Below are 26,633 nucleotides of genomic sequence, written 5' to 3' on the forward strand. Positions count from 1 at the left end.
CCTTTGTAGGAAGTGCGCTCAGTACGAGTGGTCGTCGGACGGCGATGTCCAACGGTCAACTGCGAATAATTATATTATTATTACCGTTGTGGTCGTCGTCATCGTTGTCTTCGCTTTCGTCGATATCGCTCATATTGTTCTCACAGTCGCAGTTGTCGTCATCGTCGTCGCCGTGACTTTTCGTCGAGACACAGTGGCTACAGTTTTTATTATTACCATCGCACCCGTCGTCCATATCACGTCGGCATCGAGGGGAGGGAATACGGCAAGGGATCCGGCGGCGGGCACGCTGCAGGAATGAAAATCAAACATGACAACAACAATATCAGTGAGTGATCGATGCGTAATACACCTATCACTAACTACCTATAAACGCCATTATTTCATAATATTTAAAGAAGGTATATTTATGTTACGATTATTATAGTATGATTCGCTAGTCCGGACTCAATGCAAGTCAACTTAAAGGAGCCCTTAGTCGGATAATAAATTATAATAATATTTTAGAGTACTATATTAACGGAGCTTACGACCATTAATTTTCCCGAATTTAAACTAATGTAGAGAATTTATTTTCAATTAATCTAATAGGTACGCTCAAATTAAGTACCTTCGGGCTTCAATATTACCGCAGTATAATAGTACGAGTAAATTAATAAACATTTAGTATCGTTCATTTATTATGTTTTTTATATTTATATAAAACGTTGATATCATTGAAACTTTATAATTGGTAATTTAGAGTACATTCAAGCACAAAGGTTACTTGAACATAAGCGATAAAATAATAATTGATAGTTTTTACCTATTGAACTCGAGAACAAATAGATTATTGACACCGCTGATTAGAAAAAAATATCATTATATTAGGTAAACGAAAAATACACATACGTCATTGTGTAGGTACTAACTCACTATTTTTCTCGGAGTTAAAGTAAAAATATTTTCAAAAATTGTATTTTATATTATGCTTGTTAAATAAATAAATGTGTGAAATACAGAGTTTTATATTTTTGGGACCAAGTCCATGTGCAGTACACACATTAACACTTTCAAAATCAAGGCCTGATGCTTGTCGATTGTTGTATTAGGTATATAATAATATAGACGTTGACCGTCGCTATAATTGCAATGTTATCTATAAGACCTAACCTAACTAGTGATGATCACTGATTTGTTTATTTTTATTTTTATTTTTTGTTTTTTGGTTTTCAATTACGTGCGCGATTTTGTATGTATTCCGCGCGCACCCGTTTGCAGATTCCTAATCATTTTGTATTCATTTTTTTATTTTTCGCGAAAAGTCACCGTCTATGTTTACTTCACAGCACATAATATTATATTATTTTAATATTTATCAAATAAATATGTAATTAATTTGTTTCTATCGTTATACTGTAACAATGCACGTCCTATCTCATATAATAATAATAATTTCATCTAACCTATAGTAGGTACTTTATTATTGGTATTATTATTATCAAATTACCTAATTGATATAGGCTATATTATTATATTCATTTTGAACATAGTGAACCAACAGGGGCGAAAATATAATATTGTTTGGCCGTCGTCTGTTGGATTATCAAACTGTAACTCATGCAGTGTTTAAATAAAAATCATTATTAAAATTATTATTGCATGTAAACTTCGAATCTCACGTACGACGTGTCACAGAGAGGTCGTTAAAGCAATTTTATTACACAGTTCGTCGTATAGTATTATGATAGGATAGCATTCACTGAATTCATGTTCTACTAAACTCACGATTGATATATTCTATCGATCAAGCCACTTCGATAAAAATAAAATTAGTTTCATAGTTTTATTATTGCAATACCGCAAGAGAAATATTGGTAATTATTCTGGTTTATTATCGGTCCATTATCCATACTAATAATGATAATAATAAAATTAGAATAAAAGCGATAATAGTTGTATTTTTTTTTTTTATTCATTACTTCCAGAAGTTTTAAATAAAGGTAATAATAATATTATTTTTCAAAAAAACAAATAAATAAATATAACAATGTATTAATATTAATTATTAAACTATAAAATAATAATATTGAAAATTATGTAAACAAAACTAAAACTGAACGGTGGCCAAAATGATGCTACATATTTTAAAATTGTATCAAATGTAATAATATATATTTGTCATTCCTTCTCCTATTAAAAAGAAAACTTATGCGGAAGCAACAGAAAACAACAACAACAGTTCAAATTCATCTTTAACAAACATCTTTTATAATTTTATTTCTGACCTTAATCCTTTCATTAGTCCTCTAATTTTTCTTCTCACAACAGTCCTCAATTCATTTATAACAAAAGTTATATAACACCAATGACCAAAGGTTCGAGCCAATCACATTATCACCTACGACTGTCTATCTTATTAAAATTAAAATAAGTTATCCACTGCAATACTATCAATTATCTAATTTAAGATAATAATCTGTTATTCATACATATTGTATCTTATTATTTCGCTTAAACCCTAACTTTTATATATTACAAGCTGACCCGGCAAACGTTGTTTTGCCATATAAAATATATCTAATGAATATTTTGGTATTCAAATAAAAAATAATTAAATTATTGTAAGTGAGAGGGAATGTCGTATACTGGTATATGACTGAGATGAATGGAGCACTGTGAATGATGACGGCCCATAAAAATAACAAAACACCAATATCCTCACCGCCCATAAAGTAAATTTGTAAAAATTTATGTGGTTCGTTTAGCATTGGTAGCAATGAGCCCACTCTATGATAAACTTGGCCTTTGATTTTGAATATTGAATTAAATTGTTGACCATTTGCAGCATTATTTTCAACTATTTCTGTTACTCCGAACGATGTGTATTTGGAAACATATTCAATTCATGTTTCCAAATGTGTTCGAATTGACTTCAGGAACAGGTTAGAATCTGGATCCGTACCGATAAGTAAACCGTTCAATGGTTCAGGTGGTGTTTCAATTTCCGGTAGTTGCACTTTTCCTGACGCGCAACACGCGGACATTCTTTGTCCGTAGCACCAATCTCTACTTTCGAATGAGCGTAATATTTAATATCGGGCCCATACTCGAATGCTAGATGAAGGAATGAATTGGATGTAAATGCTCTATGTACTTGTTGGCGTTGTCGGTCATTTGCTCTGCGTGGTCAACTACGAATTGACATGCTTCTAATCGTCTTTTTTGATTTTGTTCAGCTTGTGCCTCACGCAATCGCACCATGTTCACACGTACATTTTCATTATTCAGTTGGATTTGTACGTTTCTTCTTTGTGCTAAAATAAAAAAATAAATAAATATCTTTGTAATTTAAATTTGATCATTCCTCGACATTTTTTGTTGTTCCATTTGGTTGACACATTTTGTGTGTAAGCCTCTGGTCAATAGGGATTGAATCTATGGTTAACAACAAATTAATATGTATAAATCCGTATTGTTATAAATTTGTATAAGCTTCCCAGCTATTGGTAGAAAATTATAAAACCTTGAAGAAAACAAACACGTTTGATGTATCGTTTAGAGATCGAAAGCAGTAAATATTTTTTTCTAACACACAAATTTTTTGTTAAATCAGTAAACTCAAGTATAAGATCAAATTTCCAACATTTTAAAATTTTTCGCCAAAAATTAAAATATGACAAATTAAATTTCTAATTAAAAAAAAAAAAGTGGGAAAATCTATCTTAAGTACAGACTTAATATAAAGTATAATTCTTTTATTAGAATATTTTTAATATCTCCGTGAATTAATGTGTTGGACAGAATATTATCATGTTCACGTTTTAATTAAAATTCCATCGCTATGATGATGATTAGTGATAACGTATCATAAAATAATATTCTTTTATTTCAAATTTTCAAATTATATATTAACTATAATTTTATATTAACAAATGAAAATTTTGGGAGTGGGAATAATTATTTTGTATACTTATTATGAATAAGTACAAAAAAATTATAAATACTTAATATATTAACAATAAAATCAATTAAGGATTTCAATTTTTGTTTAAACACACGTGCAGTTAAATATAATACAGTTTATATATAATACTTTATATATCATATTTTTTTTTATTATTAAAAAATATCTACAATCTGAATATATTGTTTATACAATACGTATGTAAATTTTATAAATATGTTATATGAACATATAAACTTTATAGAAATTAGAGAGTAGAGTTCTTTAATAACCAGAAATCATCTATTAAAGTTAACTATTTAGTAAGTCTCTTGGTCAATGGCGTTTTAAACGACGAAGTAAGTTTATTGGGTTAGAAAAAGAACGAAAATTGGAGTTCAATGTATTTAGGTGGTTATAGTTGTGACTATGTATAATTTTTTGTAAGATTAAAAAGCTAGATCGGTAAGTATTTTAATTTTAAGGTCGTTATGCGGAGACTGATTACAGACGAACTTTGGAGCGCCTATGACGATCTCATAAATTATAAATTTTCATATAAACACTTACATAACCTCATTTAAATAAATAAGGTACATAATCAAACATTTAAAATTAAATAATAAATAACCGTATTTTTATAAAAAAAAAATAAACATAATATAGTTATTTAACTAAAAAATGCATTACACATAATTATCTTAAATCGATATATAATTATAGGAAAATTGTACACAATTATTACATGGAGCAGCTTTCTGAGCCGACATTAAAGGGCTACGTTAAATTTTTTCTGCCATATCTTATTCTTTTATAACTAATGTAATTCGCATTTAAAAATTTTCAAAAAGGTTTGAATGAAATTGAAAGGTCAACTTTATAGACATAATTCTTAAACACTCATTATTGTGATAAAAATTTATGCTTTTACTTTTTAGTAATGAGAAATCGAAAATTAAGTGAAGCCATTTTCCAATTTCTGAATTAAGATCTATATAATCAGGTTGTAGTCTTAAATTTTGTATGCGTTTCTACTATGGCTAAGATGCGAAATCTGCATGTCACGGCTGTAGTTAATAACATAACGACTTTGGAAATTGCATGAATACTTTGGTTGAAACTTGAAATCGGATGAGATAATTGACGGATTGAATTCAAGACCAAAGCTAGAGAATTTTTCTTTCAACAATAGTTCGTATGTTTTTAATAATTTATAAAAACATTAATGAAATATAAATATTATAATGTCCATTTTTGACGAAGTGTATTGTAAAAAATTATAGAAAAAATTTCACACAATACTCAAATTTTCCATTCACATAAATGTTATCTCGGAAACAAAAAATGTTAAATTTAAATCTGTAGCAAAACATACAATATTTTCCGTGCTTTAGTTGTAAAATAGAAAATTCTCACTTTATAAGTATATAATTTTAATATTCTTAATGCTGAGTGAACTTCAGAAATAAATTTTAGTAATGATAGAAGTGATTTTCTTTTCGTACGATAAATACTTTTACGAATAGAGTTTACATCTTATAATGTTACATCTGTGACATTTGGTTAAACTACTTCATATATTAATTTTAATAAGTGTATAGAAATATAATTAACAGTTTTCCATTTAAAAAAATTAAAAATAGTAACTTTTGTTAAATTTTTAAGCAGCAAATTTTTATACTTGATAACCGACTTTAAAAGCACCTTTTTATCTTCATTTAAAGTACACGATTTCAATAAACATCGCCATTTAATACCCACTTATGTAACGCGATATTTATGGAAAATTTAATCATTTAAAAATTAAAACTAATAAAATGTTGGCCTCTTCATTATACACTTGTGCAATATTTTCCATCGTAACGTCAGGATTTTTTGTTTACTAAATTTTACCTAACAAAGTATACATCGTTTCATTTAATAATTTCTAACAGCCATAAAGCTACTAAAATAGTATTTATTTGTATGTTCACAGCATTTTTCCGCAGGGAGATTAAAAAAGTTTAAGGAAGAATAAACCCCTCAAGCATTTTTTTCCATGTAACACGAAAAAATAGAGATTTTTAAAAACCCTGTTTGGTTACAAACATTTTTTTCAAAAAAATTTTATTCCGTGTAACACAAAATCATAATAATTCTAAATTACGTTGAAATACAGTGAAACCTGACTTAACGAACACCTCCCTTAATGGGCAAAATGACTAGGTCTCGGTAAAAAGATATGTATTCCAATGTATTTCGACCTGTCTATAATGAACACTAATATTTACCCCGGTGATTTCATAACGGATAAAAATCCTAGTTAAAATCTAAATGTACATGCCATATGTATGTACAAACTACTAAACAGTGTCAATACAGTACGCAATTAGGTACACGTGAAAACATTAATTATAACCATTTAGCGATTACATTATCGCCGATTTTGATAACGTTATTTGATAACGTGATTAAATACTATAAGTACCTATTGAATTAATGAAGATGAAATGCATACATATGATTTAACAAAAATAAATCCAGTTATAAATTTAAATAGGTACGTATAAATGATAACCATAAGTAAATCTAACGTTTTTATTCAGTTTCTATATCCATTCGCAGTAAAAATTGTACATATTTTTCTTTGCAATGCCACCTCTTGTATCGCGTAAAGCTTTTTTTTTTTTTTTTTTTTTTTTTTTTTTTTTTTTTGCTTTAATTCAAAACAAAAGGTGGACATTGTTCATTATAAAAATATAAAAACTCTAGCGGTTTGTCTATTTTATAGGTACTTATTATGTACAATATTAATAAAATATACGTATAAATTTTCTTTTTCATTGAACATATTATGTGTGTAGATTAATTTTATTTTTAAAACACTGAAACCTGTCTATAACTGTCAACTGACAATTATTTTGGTTCGTGACTGTCCGTTATATACAGGTTTTAGTGTACATATCTTTTTGTCAAGACCTAATCATTTTGTCCGTTAAGAGAGGTGTCCATTAAATCAGGTTTCACTGTACCATAAAATCTGCATCCGAGTACAAAGAACTAATTTTGCTACCATATTTATTTTTTATTGCATTATATAATTAAATATAATATAATATAATATTTTTTTCAAAGTCATTTTTTCAAAAAAACTTTTAATTTACATTCCGTTAGAAGGGAACGTTAATTAAATTTAAAATAAATAGGCTTAAAGAAAAATAAATTAATAACATCTTTAGTTTGTTTTAATATCCTTTAACTTGGTAAGATTATTAATAATCACCTATAATAAAACATTTATAATTATCAGAAAAAAAATGTAGGTTATACTTCAATTTTAAAATGTGATACACTAATCCTATAGTTTATACTTAATATAAACCACTTATAATACTAGTCAATTACGAGATTTAAAAATCATTATGATTAAAAAATAGTATTATATTTAACCGTATGAGTTATTAAATTTTCGATTATTGGTGTATGGATATTAAATTATTATTATTTTAAGTTTCTTAACATAAATTAACTATAAATAAAATTAAGTTTAATAAGATTATTTATTTGTATCTATTTATCAATATAGTATACATATAAGAATAAAAAACAATACATAGAAATAAATACTTACATTTTTGTTTGTAAAAAGATTTTTAAAATGTTTATCTTCTACTGTAGTCCGCTGTGTTTACTTGTGTTCCCAATGAAACTGATGATATTTAAAATATATTCCCTAGTTATACATAAAGCAGCAAATTTCTATCCATGTAACCATTAACTTGACCGCTAACATCAAGAGTGACTATATTATACAAAGATATGTTTTTTTTTTTCAATATACTCGGTAATAATAACAAGTTAATATTCGCAAATAAAAAGAATGCTCAAGGAAAATCGCAAATTAAATATACTGGTTTGACCAATCTGGCTCTTAAAACTTAAAATTAATTACATAATAAACGCTCCCAGGAACTTTTTTTTCAACAATACCTGGTTAATATTCACGAGTAAATAAAATGCTCTAGTGGAATCATGAATTTGATATACTGATATGACTTAATTCAACAGCTACAATGAAATTATATCATACTTGTACCGGCTTTCATAAATTATTATATCTATAAGAATAACAACTTAAAAAATATTTGAAGAAATAGTCTAGTCAAATAGCGCGTTAAGGGCTATTTACTTACTTCCTTAAATCATTGAACCTGAAAATAAACCTTAACATATTTAATTTAATTTAGACGCATTATCCCACTAGACTATACGTTCACGGCTGTACACGATTGCGCCCGGCTTACCTTTTTCCATTCAAAAAATGCAACACGATAGCGCCCAACCAATTAGCACGATCGAACCCGTTTTATCTTTTTACCAGCACAAAACATGACATATGACATTATTGTGCTCCAATATATGTATATATGTCCCTAATATATAGATTCAAAATAGGTTGAACGCATCAACAATTATGTCAATTAACAAATAATTATAAAAATACTTTTTTTGTAAAATTAGGGCCCCCAAAAATAAATTAACCCTGGGCCGGCAAGGCCGTTAATTTCATTTATCCGGCTCTCAGGACTACTGGTAAATTTTTAAAATTCCGAAAACAACCGTTGAGGGTAATCAGTCAACATCCCGTATATTAAATATTAATCTTCGACACAGCAAATTATCGAATTGCACGAATTTCACACTTCGGCAGCTACTCGTTGTGTTTCATCGTCCTCAAATCTTAACATTTACATATTATACAGTGTATCGTCTACTATTTTTTTAAACGTATATGTTTCAAAATTAAATCTATATAGTGATTTCAAAGTGAATGTGAAAAACTCAAAATCTATAATGAAATAATTGAATACTATCAGGTTTTTCTACTTATTTGTCAATTTAGGCATAATATTACATTAGGCATATTATGCAGTTTACACAACGTTAAAAAACAAAAATCGTAAACATATAAACATATGAAATCTTATAGGCCTAAAATACGGTTGGGTGCGGTTTTTTAACATTTTTAAGATTGCGCCATCGTTAAAAATTTACAATACTGCCTACTGACCTCGTGTGGATATCCTTAGCTTATATATTATCTAATAATCAAAAAAAAAAAAAAATGTTAAACCGTTTATTTTCGTGTTCCTTGAAAATATGAGTTGACCAATTTGTAGAATTAATATTTATGTAAATGTTTTGAAATCTGAATTGAGAATTTTCATTAAGTATTGAAATAATTAAACATGCTATATAATTATAAGTTACAATCAGAAAATAGAAAAGTATTTTAGGTACCTATGTTAGGTATATTTATATACAGTAAGTGATTAGAAGTGTTCGGTGTTCGGGAACAAACATCAGTAGGTACCGTATTTAGAATTGTGTTGCCCTATGACCCAAGATATAGACTATACATTTATTTACTGCATATCTCTTCCTTCCCTCGCCCATAACTACAAATTCATTAGGATGATCTTTTTTATATTTTGATCTCCGCTTAAATATAAAGCCATCTTATTTGTATGCTACTAGATACAGAGTTACTTATAATAGCCATTTATTGCTTAAAATTATTTTTACCTCAAAATGTTGATGTGCTGCAAAAGTCCAAATTAGTTATGAAATAATTATATTTATAGCTAATTGATCATTTAATCGAGTATTAAACTTTGACGTGTACAGTAATTACGAGGTAGCAATGACCTGTGAAACACCTCGACGCCGTACATACCGCATGTTTAAGTATTAGACTGCAGTGGCGTATTTACAAAGGACTATGACCAAAATTATATTTTCCACACAAAGCTTTTATTATTTTTATATTTTAATTATAACATTTGCTTAGTAAATAGAAATGTGAAAGGAAATTTTAGGTTTAATTTTTTTTTAAGGTCATTACCCATCACCTCCCTCTCCTCAGTCCATAAAAAAATATCCCAAGAACTATACGTTGTATGACAGATGACTAGAATATATATATACGTAGTAGACTGTAGTATAGACCTATACGTATAACGTATAGACCTACTGCGATTTCATACATCAACATCACCATGTGAATCATACATTTTTATACGTCTGATGACCGTTACTCCGGTGACGTGACCCAGAGGTCTAATACGGTGGGGGGCATTATAAAATGTACTTGCAACATACACACGTCTAAGGATGTAGGCCTATACAGCAGCAGCAATATTATAGCGGTTTTCGAATCTTCCGAGGCGCGCACGGTGTTAAAATCGCGCGACCAGTCGCAGTTTTCCCCCGCAGACCAGTCGAATGACGACCGTCATAATAAAATAATTTAGATTTTTTACACACGCACTACGCGTACACACAGTAACGATATGATAAAATAATGTCAGCGGCGGCGGATAGGTATAATTCCGATGTACACGCCGCGCCGTCGCGGTCGGCTGGAGCGTCGTCGCGCAAAGCGCATGCAAGCGACCGCGTCGGCGTCCGACATTCTCGTCCCGAAAACCAGTTCCCCCCCGGGTTACCACCACCTAGGTAACCGTCGAACCACGCACAAGCGTATAATTCATTCGTAAAAACCACCGTGTGTGTGTGTGTGTGTGCATGGTACAACACGCTGGCACGATGCATTACTATTATTGTTGTTGTTGTTGTTACCATCATCATCATCATCGTAGATAGTCCCCATTGTCGCCGTGTATGCGGTTTTGTTCTGCGCGCGTTTCCTCCAGCAGTCAGTCGCGTGTGCACAGAAATCACGAGGCTTTGCACATTTTTGCTTTGTTCGTCCGCGTGCGTTGCGCGACAACGCTGGACAAGTCTTTCGATCGCGCATAAAACCGTATGATCATAATATTATAGTATTATTAATTTACCGTAACTCGCCTGCCCATATTAAATTTAGGCGCATGTCTGTCTGCAATTTTACATAAGTAAAACACTGCAGTATTCTACGCTCGCGCGTTAAATCCATTTTGACGATCACGCCATACTCCAAAGGTTAGGTTAACGTGATAATACACTCACGCTTATGCAATATACCTACCTTTACGTTGTATTATAGGTACACAATATTATTTTACGTGTACTACAGTTTTTTTTTTTTTTTTTTGTTACAGACGACATGGAAAGACAACGGGCAGAGTCGACGTTCACCATCATTTCAAAGGTCAAGAATTCGCCCAACGTGAACACTATGGTGAAATGGCTAAAGTCCAACAAGTTGCTCATATTAATCTTGGTATCGGTCGTATTCGGAGTGCTCCTGGGTGAGTGTGTGTATATATAAACGACGGCCAGTGAGATGTAATAATATACGCGTAGATGTTCCAATATTAAGTGCTTAAACAATTGCTGTAAATATAAGGTTCATTGTATAGTATTCGTTGACAGTTGTTGCGATTTTATTTTTTTCTAAAATCATTAATACCCCATCAGAGTTTCCATGCCAAGTAGATACAGAATCTTTATCTATATATTTTTGTCACTTCTCTATATATAGCTTCAGTCCAGATGTGAGGAAAAATCTAAATTTAATATAAATTATTACGCACCAACTACCTGCTGCATAATATCACATTATGTGTACTTAGTGTACATGTATTTTTTTAAATAATTATATTTTAAACACTTACATATTGAAACATGATAAATATTTGTACTTATGGATAAAAAAAAAATGTCTATTTAATCATTAAATGTAGTAATTGATCTAAAAATTACCCAAAATATTGTAATAATAATTTATGTAACACATTAAACACAACGTATATTTTTGATTAAACATAATTTTAATAGTATCTACTAACTGGTACAAATTTGAAATTATTACATATAAAATATATTATTTGTATTTTATCACACAAATCCTAAGTATACTTATTGAATCGAATACAATACAATTTCCTTTACTTAAAGATAACAATAAGTGCCTATATACAACAATAAAATATTTAAAGTTATTAATTTTCACGAAGAAATGCAATCACTTTAAATCAACTAAACAGACAAAATGGACTAGGTACAGCCTTAAAGTCTCCACAATTTTGTATATAGTATGATAATATGATATAAATTATTATTTAATAATCAAAAATTTGATGACCTGTTTATAGTTTATTCAGTGCCCTCTCAATATATTCCACTCAAAAACCACATTATAAGTAAATTCTTCCTAATGTATAACTATAATATAAATATTAGCTTAGCTCATATTTATCTAACATAGACAGATTATTCAAGCAAATTTAATATCATTATTAAATAAATGATATACCTAAATTACTTACATGATAATGCATGTTTGTATGCAAATACTTTTCGTTTTAATTTATTAATAAGTTTATTTTCTAAATGGAAACAATTTGAATAAAATGAGTGATGTAAACACTTGTGTTTACGTTAAACATCAATTGTTTAATTTGAATATAATTATATTTGAATTGGTAAATTAAAACTACAATCTTTTTGAAAATCTTAAATTACCCCACTCATAATCAATGATGGATTCATAGTTTCAAATTTATGATTAATAATATTTTCCACTTCTCTGTGCCGTTTAGAGCGAAGTGAAATAAAACCCGATGTCTGTATTTATATAATATAATAATGTATTAATATATAAATCCGGTCTTATATTTTTTTAAACGTGCACCGTCCTAATTTTTATTCTTAAACATTGTCAGTCGTTATTAATAAATATAAAATATTAGAAAACTATATATTCGATAAAAATTAATTTTATTAATCTGAGAATTACTTTTTTTAGTAACGATTACTCGTTTAATAATTTATTACATAAAAAAAGAACATTAAATATTTGTAAACGTATACATACTTAAACTTCACAGATAATATAATTTATACAACAATAATCATTTAGATGAGAAATAACATAGGTATAAAATGGACGAGGGCGTAGGATTGCATACAATGCGAGTACTTGTAAGTACATATTTATCACAATACCAATACTAACAGTATTTACGGTCTATCTAAGTTAAAGAAAATGCAAATATATGAAACTCGTAACCTTGAATCTGCTCAAGGTCAATAATTCTATATTTTCAATAAAAGAAAAAGTATTTTTATTTTTTTATTTTTTGTATTCAACACAACAAAAAGTTGAAATCAGTAGTTTATATTATTTATACTATTTAGAAATATTATAGGTACTTTATATATTTTTACGGACTCAGCCCTTTTTTACATAGACATAAGTTTTTATGATATTTAGATATTAAATTTAAGTATTGTGAACATTTAATATGATTTTTTAAATATTTAATTTGACTAGTACATTTTTCTTCGTATTTTTTAATTCATTTTTGAAATAATAATCATTAAACAATAAAAATTCATAATTAAAGAATAATCTGCGTTAAATTTTAAATCGAATTGTGTAGGAATATTTGTATAGTTTTAAATTACTTATTTACCGATCAAAAATAAAAAATACACGTACACGTATGACGTATTCCTTTGTATGGTATAAAACTCTCCCTCTCTACATCCAAATCTAATACCATACGTATTTATAATAATATATCACAAAAAAAATATAAAACTTTATTAGAATAAATTTCTTCTATGTATTTATTATGTAACATTCATTACTTTATTTTCTACTAAAAAATATGTAGAAGTACGTAATTTACAAATCATTAGTTTATTTGGGTTTTTATTTTTATTTTATCTGCAATTAGTGCTATATTCCTAACGGTATTTTAAAAGTTCTCATAAAAATGTATATATTGAAGTTGTTTTGCTTTTTAATCATATTAACAAAATAAAAATTAATTAATTATATAAAAATAAACAATACGTATTAACCAGTTAGAACAATTTTTTTTTTTTTTAATTAATGATTATAAATGCAACTATTTAAAATTTTATATTGACCTGTGGTTATAAGAATCATTAATATATATCATTATTTTTTACCATAATTTCACACCTAATTAAATATTATATGATATATCAAAGTTTTTAAAAGACATCGATTTATCATTTAATAATGCACTATTTTTTATAATGCTATATAACTTATACTTTATTATAATCTATATAAATACATTTTTTTTTAAATAACAACAATAATTTATCATGATTTCTAACAAACATGATAATATAACGTGTTTAATTAATTAAAAATATGATATATTTTAAAACAAATTTCGAATCAAAATTTAACTTAAAACTTTTATATTCTACATTTTAGAATCTCGGAATAAATAAATGTATTAAGATGTTTACAATGCAGTCTATTATTTTATTAATAATACCAAATTATATAATTCATTCAATGCATTTGATTTCAGGATTGACATTAAGACCGTTGCATCTTAGCAGTGACACAATCACTCTAATTTCATATCCTGGTGACCTTTTCTTAAGGACTTTAAAGTTGATGGTGTTACCATTCATTATATCGTGTATAATTATAGGTAAGCATAATCTTTTTACTCATGTTTCAATAGCGTGAACAATTCAATGTACCAACCAACAACAATTATTAAGTATTCAGTTATTAGAAACTGATGAGTGATGACTCATAAACAAAATTAAAAATCAACTTGAGCCGCATACAAATACATTTCATAAACATAAATCGTTTTCAGTTTGATTAGTTTTACAACGTCTAAACTCTAAACCATTCTGAATGTAAAAATGATTTTTTATCAATATTTTCCTCACAAACATTTTTTTATCATTTATATTTATAGTTGCATGATGATTTCTAATGTCTGTTGAAACAGCCGAGAATTTTAGAGTATAGATGGAGTTTGGAATCTACTTATTAGTGAATAATAAATCAATCATATTTTATGTGTTATTAAAAATAATAAGTACATTTATAATATATAATGAGAAATACGGTGTATATTTTTAACTTATATTACAGCTTTATAATACTTTGCAATTACAAAAAAAAAATCCATTTCAAACATGTCAAATTTCAATTTAATTCAGTGATTTCCTTAAAATCTACATAATACAATATTTAATTAGTAATATTTATGTAAACGTATTATTTATAGTAGTAAATTTGTGACTGAATCGTTTAAAAAAAAATTCATTCGTATCATTTGGTATTTTCAATGTTTTTCCTTTGAATTTAATTTTTTGTACGATATTATTAAAAAGTATTTAAACTTAAATTTACCAACTAAATATTATATTTATAAATTATGAAAATTATACAAAATGTTTATTCAACGTAAGACACAAACAATTATTACTATGAAATGATTGACTACTTAATCGTGATTTAATTTTTATGCGTAGAAATACTTGGTAAAATATTAGGCATGTTTAGGATTCGGAATATAGAGTTAAAACTTAAATCTGTAGATTTAGTACTTTAAATACTTAAATTAATTAAATTTTATAATATTAAGAGTTAAACTTATAAATATATAATAATAAAATATTTTAAAAATCTATTAATAAAGTATATTAATAGTATTAGTACTCAACAGTAACATTGATCATAAGAAAAAATAAGACTAAGGTATATTTTTTCTGCAACTAGAAAACATAACGTTTGAATCTGGACAATGTTACAACCTAAAATGGTCGACATATTGATAAATTGCTATTCTACTGCTTGCTGTATCGAGATATTGAAGAAAAAACCAATAACTCAATTACTTTATTATTAGCTTTATTGATATTAATTGGGGTTATTATTGCAATATATAATACATATTTTAATATTTACTATTTAGATCGTTGTAGGTATAACTTGCGTTTTTATGTTCCGTAATCAAATATTAATACTGTTTAAATTTATTACTATAATATTGTAATATTGTACTTTATCCACGAATACTTTCATTTTTTTTTCTAAATATAATTTTTATTTCATGTATGACGTTTTATTAACCTTTGAAATTATGAACGTGAACAAAAATTATAATGTTCCAGTTTTTGTTATTTTATTTTAATATCATTATTACACAAAGTACAGAATAGAATTTAATAAATTGTAGTCCAATTTATTATTATATTAATATACTTGAGACTATATAGTTTATAAGTGAAGTCGTGTTTATATCTATCTATAATATATAAATGTGAAAATGTAAGTCGTTATCAAGCATGTTCTCTGAAACCACTCATTCGATTATCTTGATTTTTTTTTTTTTTTTTAATGAAAGAATACATCGCAGAGCAGGTTTTAAGCGTATTTCTGATTCTATAAATTAATGAAGAATCAAGTTGTTAATTTTTTTAATAATTGGAAAATACGTACATAAACACATTTTTTCATTCATATTACATATTATTAGTTATTACTATAAGTTAGTATTTTAGTGAATAGATAATGCAGTATTACAAAAATATTTCGTTGTTTTTCATTTACACTATTAAAACTTAAAGAGTTGATAATTTTTGGTCCAGAGTAAAAATAAAATATAATTTAATAAAATTTGAGTTGTTCAACAAAAAAAGAAAAATAGTTTAAAAAAAATACTGCTGTTAAATTGTCAAAAAAAGCAACGCTGAGCGAGACAGCTATGTAAAATTAATAAGTCAGAAATATCATCCATACGCCAAATCAGAAAACCAAAAATATTATTTATCAGCACGCATTACTCTAAATATTAACATTGGACAACCAAATTTAACGCGAAAGCATTTTTACAATTGTTTACGGGGATAGCTATTTAATTATATACATCATGAACAAACTTTTTCCTAGGTGCTGCTAATTTGGACATCAGCAAAAACGGCAATGTCGCAGTCCGAACAATTGTATATTTTGTCCTTACGTCTGTTTTTAATGTCTGCTTGGGGTTAACGCTTGGTCTGCTCGTTCATCCCGGCAGTCCAGATTTAAGGTTGACAAATACAACGTCATTTTCAGGGCCTAAAAAAATGAATGTTATGGATGGATTTTTAGATATGGGAAAGTAAGTAAAATATTAATATAACCAATTTTATTCATTGTACGTCACAGTTAACAATTCAAATGTGGTCAATGGCCAGCATTTTTATTTTTTTTATCAATCAAACTGTATTTTAGATATTAAAATAAACATTAAATAATAATATACTATCTTTAGTTTTTAATTTTTTTGTGCTTTATCTTTTTTTTAGGAATTTATTACCAGAAAATTTGTTTCAAGCTACAATTCAACAAGTAAGAAATAATTAATACTATTCAATATTTGTATAATATTATAAAAGTATTAATATTTTCAAAAGAACTGTTACTACTCAATACTCGTATTTTATTAATTGTTTTCTTAAATTTAAAAATATAATAAATAATTTAAAATATGACCACTTTTTAAATCGCCTTTGAAACACACACAGTTTATAATCTTGAAAAATTATAAATATAATTATTATAACTTTTTCAAATTTACTCATTATAAAAAATTACTAAACATCACCTTCACTAGTTAGGTTTTTATCCAGTATCTATATAGTAGTAAATTTCGTTTATACATTAATAATTGCCAATATTTTTCAGACATTAACCGAATACGAGACCGTCATGGGTATTAATAACACGAAAACATTGAAAAAAGTCGTTAAATACAAGTAATAATACAACATTTGTGTAATTAATTGTAGATAATTATAAATATTAAAATTGCCTAAACTTTTGATTTTATTCGATATATTTATACTTAAATCGCTTTCATTTAACATACATATTACATTTATACACACACTCACGCATATATCTACGTATACAAATCATCAGCGCCACCACGCCAAAATCTGTTGTTTAACAACTCGTCTTGAAGAAAACTAACAATATTTTTAATCCTTTTGCAGGGACGGTACAAATACATTGGGTATAATATTCTTTTGTCTGATTTTTGGAACCGTACTGGGCACGATGGGCGAACGTAAGCAACCCGTTTTGAACTTCTTCACAGTTACCTACGAAGTGATGCAAAAGATACTCACCGGAGTGATTTGGTAAATGTTGTAAACTGCTTGTATGCATTTAATACAATTTATATAACTATAGACTTAATACACACATACACACATATACACACACATACACACATTCATATGGTTTGTTCGATATCCGTCCTCCGGGCGATGGAAGATACTCCTACAATCGTCTTATTCGTCATCCATTTATACCGTATTATAGTATAAATAACATAATATTATATTGTTACACGTACACCCAGTAACCTCTATTACAGAACATATCTGTAGGTTTACGCCCATTGGAGTGGCCAGCGTTATATGCGGGAAGATCATCACACTGTCCGATCTCACTAACACGCTGGTCCAACTCAGCTTATTCATCGTAACGACGGTCGGCGGTTTCCTATTCTATCAACTGATAGTCATACAAATCATTTATTTTGTAATTGTGAAGAAGTCTCCATGGTCGTACTACGTGTCACTAGGACCAGCTCTAGCGACCGCGTTTGCCACTGCTTCCAAGTAAGACTCGTTTTCGTTGATGAATAATTATAACGCTATTAATCAAATATCACTCCGTGTCCGAAAGGTTAAGTAAACAAATACAAGCAATAAGCATACATTTTTCGACATTTTAAGAATAATGATTATTGCACTGTTCGTTTTTGCGAAATATAACTATAATATTATGCTCTACTTAAACGCTAAATCCATACTACTTAGTACCCATGTTTACACTGCATAGGTATAATGAAAACCAAAGTTTTGTCAAACAAACAATATATTAATTCCTATTAAACATTATAACTGTAGGAATTGGATTTATATGCACTAAAAAATTGTGAAATATTTTCTCAAAAATATGCGTTCAAGCATCAAAAATTCCCTAAATATGCAATGGAATAAATCCGTTAAAACCATGTTTTATTTATGTAAAAAAAAATATAATTTTAATTAAAATTAATATGAAATAAGTAATGGCAATGGTTATTTATTTATTATTATGTAGTTTGTAATTACAATTTCTGAAAAACGATCTAAAAATTATAAAATTATATGATAGATATCAAATAATAGTTAAGTAGACTTTGAATTTATTATTTATTTATTTATTTTTTTTTTATATATATATTCATTACTAAATTGGCAGTGTTTAAAAAAATGTATTTTCATCTTCTCGAAATTTATACGTATTAAAACTTAAATCTACTATAAAAATAAAAAGTTTTTAAATATTATGCACTAATATTCTCTAAAAGTAATCATAATTTTAATCACACTTTCATTATATTATATAATATATTTTATAATCAAAATTATTTTTTAAGTATATTTTGAACTTACTTAATAGTTAGCAAACAATACGGTCAACCAGTAAAACTATGCAAAAGCCACTTATAACTGATGATAGTTACAACTTAAAAGTGTATCATACTATATACTGTATAAGCAAATGTATAATCAATAACGATGATTAATGACTCATGATTATAAACAAACATTGAAAACTAAATACTCCAAGGATTCATAATTTATAATACTCGTATAACTAATAATTAATTATTTTACTTATGTATTATATTGTTTTATTTATATTATATTATTATCTCAAGTTTTAAAAAATTGTTAATTAATTTATTATTCAACATTTTATTTTAGATCAGCATCTCTTCCAATAACATTTAAAGTGTTGGATGAAAAATTAAAGATGAATCCAAAAATCACTAAATTCGTCCTTCCAGTCGGTACAATCAATATGGACGGTTCAGCTCTGTACCTAAGTGTAGCACTATTATTCTTAGCGCAAATCAATAATTTGCAACTAGGCATTGGAGAAATTATCACTATCGGGTATGACATTAAAGGTTTCTACATTATACATAATATATACTTATAACAATATAATACGCATCAAATTACATGTTATTCGATACTCGCCATTTTGTTTTTTGTCTTTTTTCATAAACCGTTCAATAATATTACGTATAAACAACATTGCTTAACAATTAATACCGACACACTATAATGAGTATATTTTATATTAAAAAATAATAATGTTTCTAAAACCAATAATAAACGCACATTATAATTTGACTGGTTCTCTATAAATTATAATATTAAATATGATTAAGATTTATTGAAAGATAATTTCTATAATTAAGTGAATGTAGTAAAAAATTTCATTCAGATTTTAACGCTAATATCGACTGAATATAACCAGTGTGACTGACCAAGTATGTTTTCCCACTTTTTTTCTATCAGTAAAAAAAAATATATTCAAATTCTAATTTTTATACTATTTAAAAGTGTCCTGTTCTTCTATAGTAATAAAAATAAAACTTCTTTTCAAATGAGAATTAATATACTTTTATAAACTGTTTTAACAAATGATTTTTTTTTTTTAAATTTTGAAGTATTAAATGAAAATGTTATTGAGAAGTTTTTGAGTTATTAACAATTTTCTGTATAAAAGATAATAGGTCTCTGGTCTATGATAATAAGCTTAGTATGAGCGATCATTCACTCCTAAAAATGTATAAAAATCCAAATATTCAAATATTTAAACATGGTCTTGAGTATATTATAGATACTTAAAAATTTCAAAAGTCAGGTTTGAATAAACGCATTACTAAAGATTCATACGAGTGAGCATGTTTGGTGTATTGCTTCGTATTATACATGGAAATATTTTTACATTACATATAAAATTAACATATCAAATCGTATCTTACTCTCATTGATTAACGACAAGTGCTTATTATAGTTGCTTTTATCAATTTAATATGACAATTTGTATTATTATAATATATCTATCATAAAATACCTAACTAAAAATCTAGTTTTTATATAAATACGAACACCTGACAAGTTAAACTTCGATCGTAATATAGAAATAACATAAGTATAATATAAAATAAGAATAAATAGTAAATCACCTATCTGTACCAGCACGGTGCAACCTAGAATGTTTAATAGTTACAAATTAGTAATCACGCAATCTACCTCGTGGATATATATATTTTTTTTAAAGCAATTAGATAAACCACTTGTATCCAATAAGTATAGTAATAATCAGGGCTGTGAATTTATAGGAAAGTGCATTTTTTTTGGTGATTGTAAGACATAGCTTTGTAAGTACATAATTTGAATTATATAATTACGAATCCATCTATGAAACTTTTATTTTGCATATTTTTGCATTTCTTGACGTTTTTAATTTTATAGGTCATATTTTGCTTTTTTTAGTTCATTTTCTAGTATTTTTAACCAAACTCTGTCAATTAACTTGTTTGAAAACTTTTTTTTATATTATGTCAATTTTTTTAACTTTTTTATCAAATAAACACTTTTTTGTATTAATATTTAATATCCTGTACCTAATATTAATATAAAAATAAAAATAAAATTAAAAACCATTTTAAATTAATTTTATACTATAATTTTTTGGATTTTAAGTGCATATTTTGCATTTTAAGTGTATATTTTATTGCAATTTTTTTGGCATTTTTAATGCATTTTTTAAGGTTTTTTAGTGCATTAAATTCACAGCTCTAGTAATAAGCAATGTTTGAATTTATTTAATGGCAACAACAATAAAATTCACTTAATTATGTACTTGCATCTCATAAATCAGTGATTTATTATTTTTATGTAACAAAATTAACATGTCAATCGACTTAACAGGTTGGCTTGCACGGCGGCAAGTATGTCTTCGGCGGCTATTCCGTCGGCGGCTATCGTCTTGGTAGTAATGTTGTGCAGCGTCATCAATATACCCACTGAAGACGTATCTCTGCTGTTTGCCGTCGATTGGCTAGTGTGAGTATCCCCATTATGACAGATATATAAATATTATTTTATACCTAGACAGGTATCTATTACCTAATACTTCTATATAAAATATAAATGTATAATAGGTACACATGTTTTACAGAAAATTAATTATTTGTAATATTCATATATTTTTTTTTTTTTTTTATATAAATCGCATAACAGGGATAGGTTCAGGACTATGAACAACCTGATTGGAGATTGCTACACGGTGGCCATTGTTCAGCATTTATCTAAAGAGGAATTAGAACAGGTAATACGTAATAATAAAATATGTATTATATAATAAGCTAGACAATCATAATTATTTGTCGATCGAACTTGGTTTCAAAGTCATACATAGCCTTTTAAAGGTCTCCAATTTGACATTTATTACATACGCTATATGTCATTATTGTATTCAGAGCAAATTCACTTTACCAAACACCTATATGATAACAATTTTACCTAGTGTAATTTTTCTGTTTTCATGATAAATCTAAAGATACGCGTAAGTACTCACCATTCGCCAACACGGATGCAGCTAGTAATATCTGCCTTTTTGGCACTGCGTTAAACGATAATTACAAATTTTAAACGGCTGTAACTTATATTATATCTTGACTTGTTTTCGACAATTTTTTTGTATATTCGTAATCATCATCAAATATATTATTAATTAAAAAAAAAATTGCTCAATAAAATGCATTTGTTCCGAACACAATGATGACAAACATAAAAAATTCCGAGTTGATGAAATATTATAAGAATAAGTAGATAATACGATTTATAAAAATCATTTAAATTAATAGGTAATACATTTTATATCACTTTCACCACATTTCAAATTTTTTAAGTAATCAATCTAAAATTCAAGTTCATAAACTAATAAACAATTTTAAATTTTAGTTATAATACCTTACCTACTACTATAATGACCTCATTTAAAACGTATCATTATAGACAATTTAGTAAAAAATATTGAATTATATACAAATAATTCAATATGTATTTACCATACATAATAAATTGCATAGTAGTTGATAAAAATTATAAATATGATTAAATGAACGAAAAATTGTATTTCTCTTTTTCATTAGTCAGCGGTATTTTTTAAGTAAGATAATATAAGATGTATTTATTTTTATATACAGTGGATTACAGAACTAAGCTTCTTTTACCCCTCATCCCCACCCATCCCTCTTCAATAGGCATATGTTTGGTAAGGTATATATAGGTAAATAGAACTAGGTAAATAGAGCTAGGAATATCTCTATGTATTAAATATAACATATAGTTTTATATATAGATATTATACACTAATTATATTGGTATATTGTTATGTACATAAATTAAAGTTAATCCGACTATCGCATTTCAGATATTCATTACGATTTACAAATCATCGAATAAGTATTGTAAAATATATATGACTAATATAGGTATACTGATGACTACATTTTATTTACGTCACTAACGTATGCTTGGCTATTTGCCAATCAGAAAAACGATGAAAATTCACAGTTTTAAAAAACAAGATCTTATCTGACACGATGCAGTATTATTGTAGTTCATGTCCTCGAAGACAAAATGTCATTACTCGTTATATTAAACATATAATATACATATATTATATAACATATAAATATATTTCATTGAAGTGTTAAATTTCAGCATAGTACTACGTAGTATAAATTGATATGCATTATGATAGTAGCGTTTATACGATCTAACAAAACAATAAAAATAATACATAATATCCATTTTTTTTATTTATCGAAAAATACGAGTATATGATTAGAGCAGAATAATGCGATAATAAATTATATAACTTTATCTATCGACCTTCACCATTTAAAAGGTAGGCACAATAAAAAATCGTGCGGCTTTCAACAAAATGTTTTCACAAACGCCCTTGGTTGGTTTGAATAATCGATTAGTAATATTACCAAAGCCCTCACAAGGGGAGGCTGATTGACCTTGAGTACAGGGACTATAGGCCCGTTGAAATTTATTTGTAATTTTTGAAATTTTAGAATTAACACTTATTTTATATTAAATAATATTGTAAAATAACATTTTATGAAATATATATATATTTAGTCATTGGTTAATAATAGTTAATTTGATAGTTAACCATTGATCTAAAAATTATTGTGGTTACAGTTAGCGTCTTTCTTATCGCTTTTAAGCGATATTAGACTATTATCTTTTATTATATAGATTTTAATACCTAGCATTTTAGCTCTTAAGCTATACTTAATTATCAATATTGTGCAATACGCCGCGTTGTATACATCGAAATCCGAATCGTCGAATCCGTGAATTTATATTTGTTTCTTTTCATTATAATATTATAATTAGAGCAGTGAATTTAATGCACTTAAAAATCTTTAAAAATGTCAAAAAAATGCCCTTAAAATGCAAAATATGCAATATAAAATGCCAAAAATTCTAGTATTAGATACACTTTTAATTTAAATTTTATATTTATATTGATATTATTGGATATTATAAATTTAGTACATTACATTTTACATACATAACAATGTGTTTATTGAATAAAATAAATATTAAAAATGTTGATTTAATTTGAATTTTGTATAATACTATTTACCTGAAACATTTAAAAAAAATTTTTTTTATGTATTTATTTTGTTAATAATTAGGTTTTTAAAGATGTTAATTGATGGAAATTATTAAAAAAATATCAGAAAATAAACTACAAAAGGAAAATATAATGACCTAAAAATGCAAAATAAAAATTTCATCTACGGATTCGTTGTTACATAATTATATTATATACTTACAAAGCTACGTTTCACAATCGCCAAAAAAAAAAAAAATGCACTTCCCTACAAATGTACAACCCTAATTATAATTGAATTGCATTCTATGTACATACTATAATAATATATTAAATAAAATTTTAACTTAAAAAAAATATATTAAATATAAATCAAAATATACTTGTTTTTTTCTATTTTAATTTAGATAATATTGTAATAAAAAATAAACAAGACAATATTAATGTTGAGATGCCTAAGAATCTGATTTTTTATCATTTATTAACTGACTCGACAAAATGTTGTCCTGTTTAACAATGAATATTGAATTCGAATTGGTCTAATAAAGAACAAAATATATTATTCCAAAAATTATTATAAAAAAAAAAAATATATAGATGGTAAATTGTATTTTTGGAAGTTCTATAAAGGGCCCAGACAAACATTTAGTGCAGGGGCCCGAGATTGTATGTGGGGGCCCTGGATATTACACTTCGATATTTAATTAGATACATACAATAGTACAATACAGTTAAATATTCCAATAGTCGATACTATTATCATGAACTTTATTATGTAGAAAGTACAATCGATACTTGATGATATTAACTACTAACTAGTATATAGTATCTATATAGAACTGTCACGAGCAATTTTTAATAGTAAGTAGGTAGTTACACTTAACACGTCATAATATCTTTACTGTAAAAAGAATAATCAGCGATAGTTAACCGACCGCTACTGCGCTACATTAATACTTTCAATAATAATATATTTGATTTCTGCAGTTGTTTCTGGATTTTAAGAAATCTATAAATTATAGTATATTATTATACTAATATATGTCTACCATACAATCTTCACTCGTAACGATTTTCGTTTTACTATTTTTATTTTTGTTTATTATCTTATACACACATTTTTATACTTGCTACAATATTACAATAATACTGCAATTTTAAACAGAACGATAATTAAAACGAACTTATGTTATCTTTATCATACAATAATGATTTTTGTCTTTTGATGTATCCACGCATAAAACGTTATAATAAGTAAAAAGGGTACAGCGTCCAAAAAAATACACTTTACATATCAATGAAATTATCTGAAAAATATGTGTGGCTTTAAAACAAATATAATGTATATACACGATACTGTACTTGCTGATATCACTTAACAGATTTTTAATGCATATTTTTCCCCTCTCGACAGGACGACGATTTAAACGAGAAAGAAGCCGAAGAAGCGCACGTCAACGGCACGTTTGTCATCCAAGAACAAGAACAAAATACACATACAAATCAGAGTTTTACCAACACGCCAGTATAAAGTTATATTAATCTTGTTTATAATATACATATAACGACTGTGAAGAGTTTCCAGTATTATAATGAATATATACAACGGAGGCTAATAAATTGCACGTGTTGCAGACGACAATTCGTATTATATTAGAACTCGAACGTATTATTATTATTATTATTATTATTAAGTAGCATTAGTATTTTACTTATTTTTATCATTATTCTTCTGTGTTCGTATGACCATTTACATTGCGTACCTATTATTTTTTTATGAATGTTTTTAAGAAAGCTCGATGGTAAAACATACATAAAGTAACGTCAGATTTTTTCGAATTCAAATTAATAGTTCAATATTTAAATACTGCACATTTCCGGCAGTGTTTTCTTGTTTTACATTCTTGTTTACATATTATTTACTATAAAAATCTATATACCTGTACGACGCGTGAACGCAAACTAAAAAGCATCAAAGAACAATTATTGCATTATAATAATGTATACCATTTTAGTCTTAGTGGCTAATATTCTCATATACCGTGCCTAGACTCACCACGCGATCTCAGAACCTCGTAGTTGGTGATTGTTGTAATCGTTTTTAAATTAAAATACATCTATAAATTATAATAGTATGTATCGTCACAGAAAACGAAAACGTTTTTTTATTATTTTGGCATTTAATATTAGTACAACATAATATAAATGATTTGAAACTTTGTTAAAGACATTTTGTGTTACCCTCGTGCTTTCTTGTAGTTATTATTAGATAGTTGTTTGTGTTTTTTATCATGTCAGTATATATTACTAATTTAATACCCATCGAATATTATACGTATATACCTGCCATATGTTCATTTAATTACTTTTATGCGTTAATATATAAATATTTACAGTTATTGAATTATAATCGTTATTTTTACTATTTGGGTTATTAGTTAT

General features: G+C 26.9%; 1 protein-coding gene across 3 annotated transcripts; it reads left to right on the top strand.

The window, feature by feature from the left end:
* Positions 1–26,510, top strand: LOC112593398 (excitatory amino acid transporter). 3 transcript variants are annotated; one of them, XM_025337777.1, is made up of 12 exons: positions 1–328; positions 11,008–11,157; positions 14,209–14,334; positions 16,596–16,806; positions 16,994–17,036; positions 17,373–17,443; positions 17,684–17,830; positions 18,083–18,316; positions 19,454–19,645; positions 21,479–21,613; positions 21,791–21,878; positions 25,606–26,510. In XM_025337777.1, exons 1-12 carry the CDS (start codon positions 298–300, stop codon positions 25,720–25,722), a joined length of 1,545 nt encoding a protein of 514 aa, XP_025193562.1. In that variant the 5' UTR covers positions 1–297; the 3' UTR covers positions 25,723–26,510. The 3 variants fall into 3 exon arrangements, with proteins under 3 accessions (XP_025193562.1, XP_025193564.1, XP_025193563.1); XM_025337779.1 differs by lacking the exon at positions 1–328 and adding an exon at positions 10,499–10,730; XM_025337778.1 differs by lacking the exon at positions 1–328 and adding an exon at positions 10,500–10,888.
* Positions 26,511–26,633: the final 123 nt, after the last annotated feature.

The sequence above is a fragment of the Melanaphis sacchari genome, unplaced genomic scaffold, assembly GCF_002803265.2.
Source record: "Melanaphis sacchari strain LSU unplaced genomic scaffold, SCAv2.0 Contig202_pilon_pilon, whole genome shotgun sequence".
Classification (NCBI taxonomy): Eukaryota; Metazoa; Arthropoda; class Insecta; order Hemiptera; family Aphididae; genus Melanaphis; species Melanaphis sacchari.

What these genes read in the sequence shown, in the direction of transcription:
- LOC112593398 (XM_025337777.1), top strand. Translation starts at nt 298, where the DNA reads ATGAAAATCAAACATGACAACAACAATATCA. An exon ending in AAAAAAGTCGTTAAATACAA is followed by an intron (nt 17,444 to 17,683) that starts GTAATAATACAA and finishes ATCCTTTTGCAG; the next exon opens with GGACGGTACAAATACATTGG. An exon ending in TTTGCCGTCGATTGGCTAGT is followed by an intron (nt 21,614 to 21,790) that starts GTGAGTATCCCC and finishes ATCGCATAACAG; the next exon opens with GGATAGGTTCAGGACTATGA.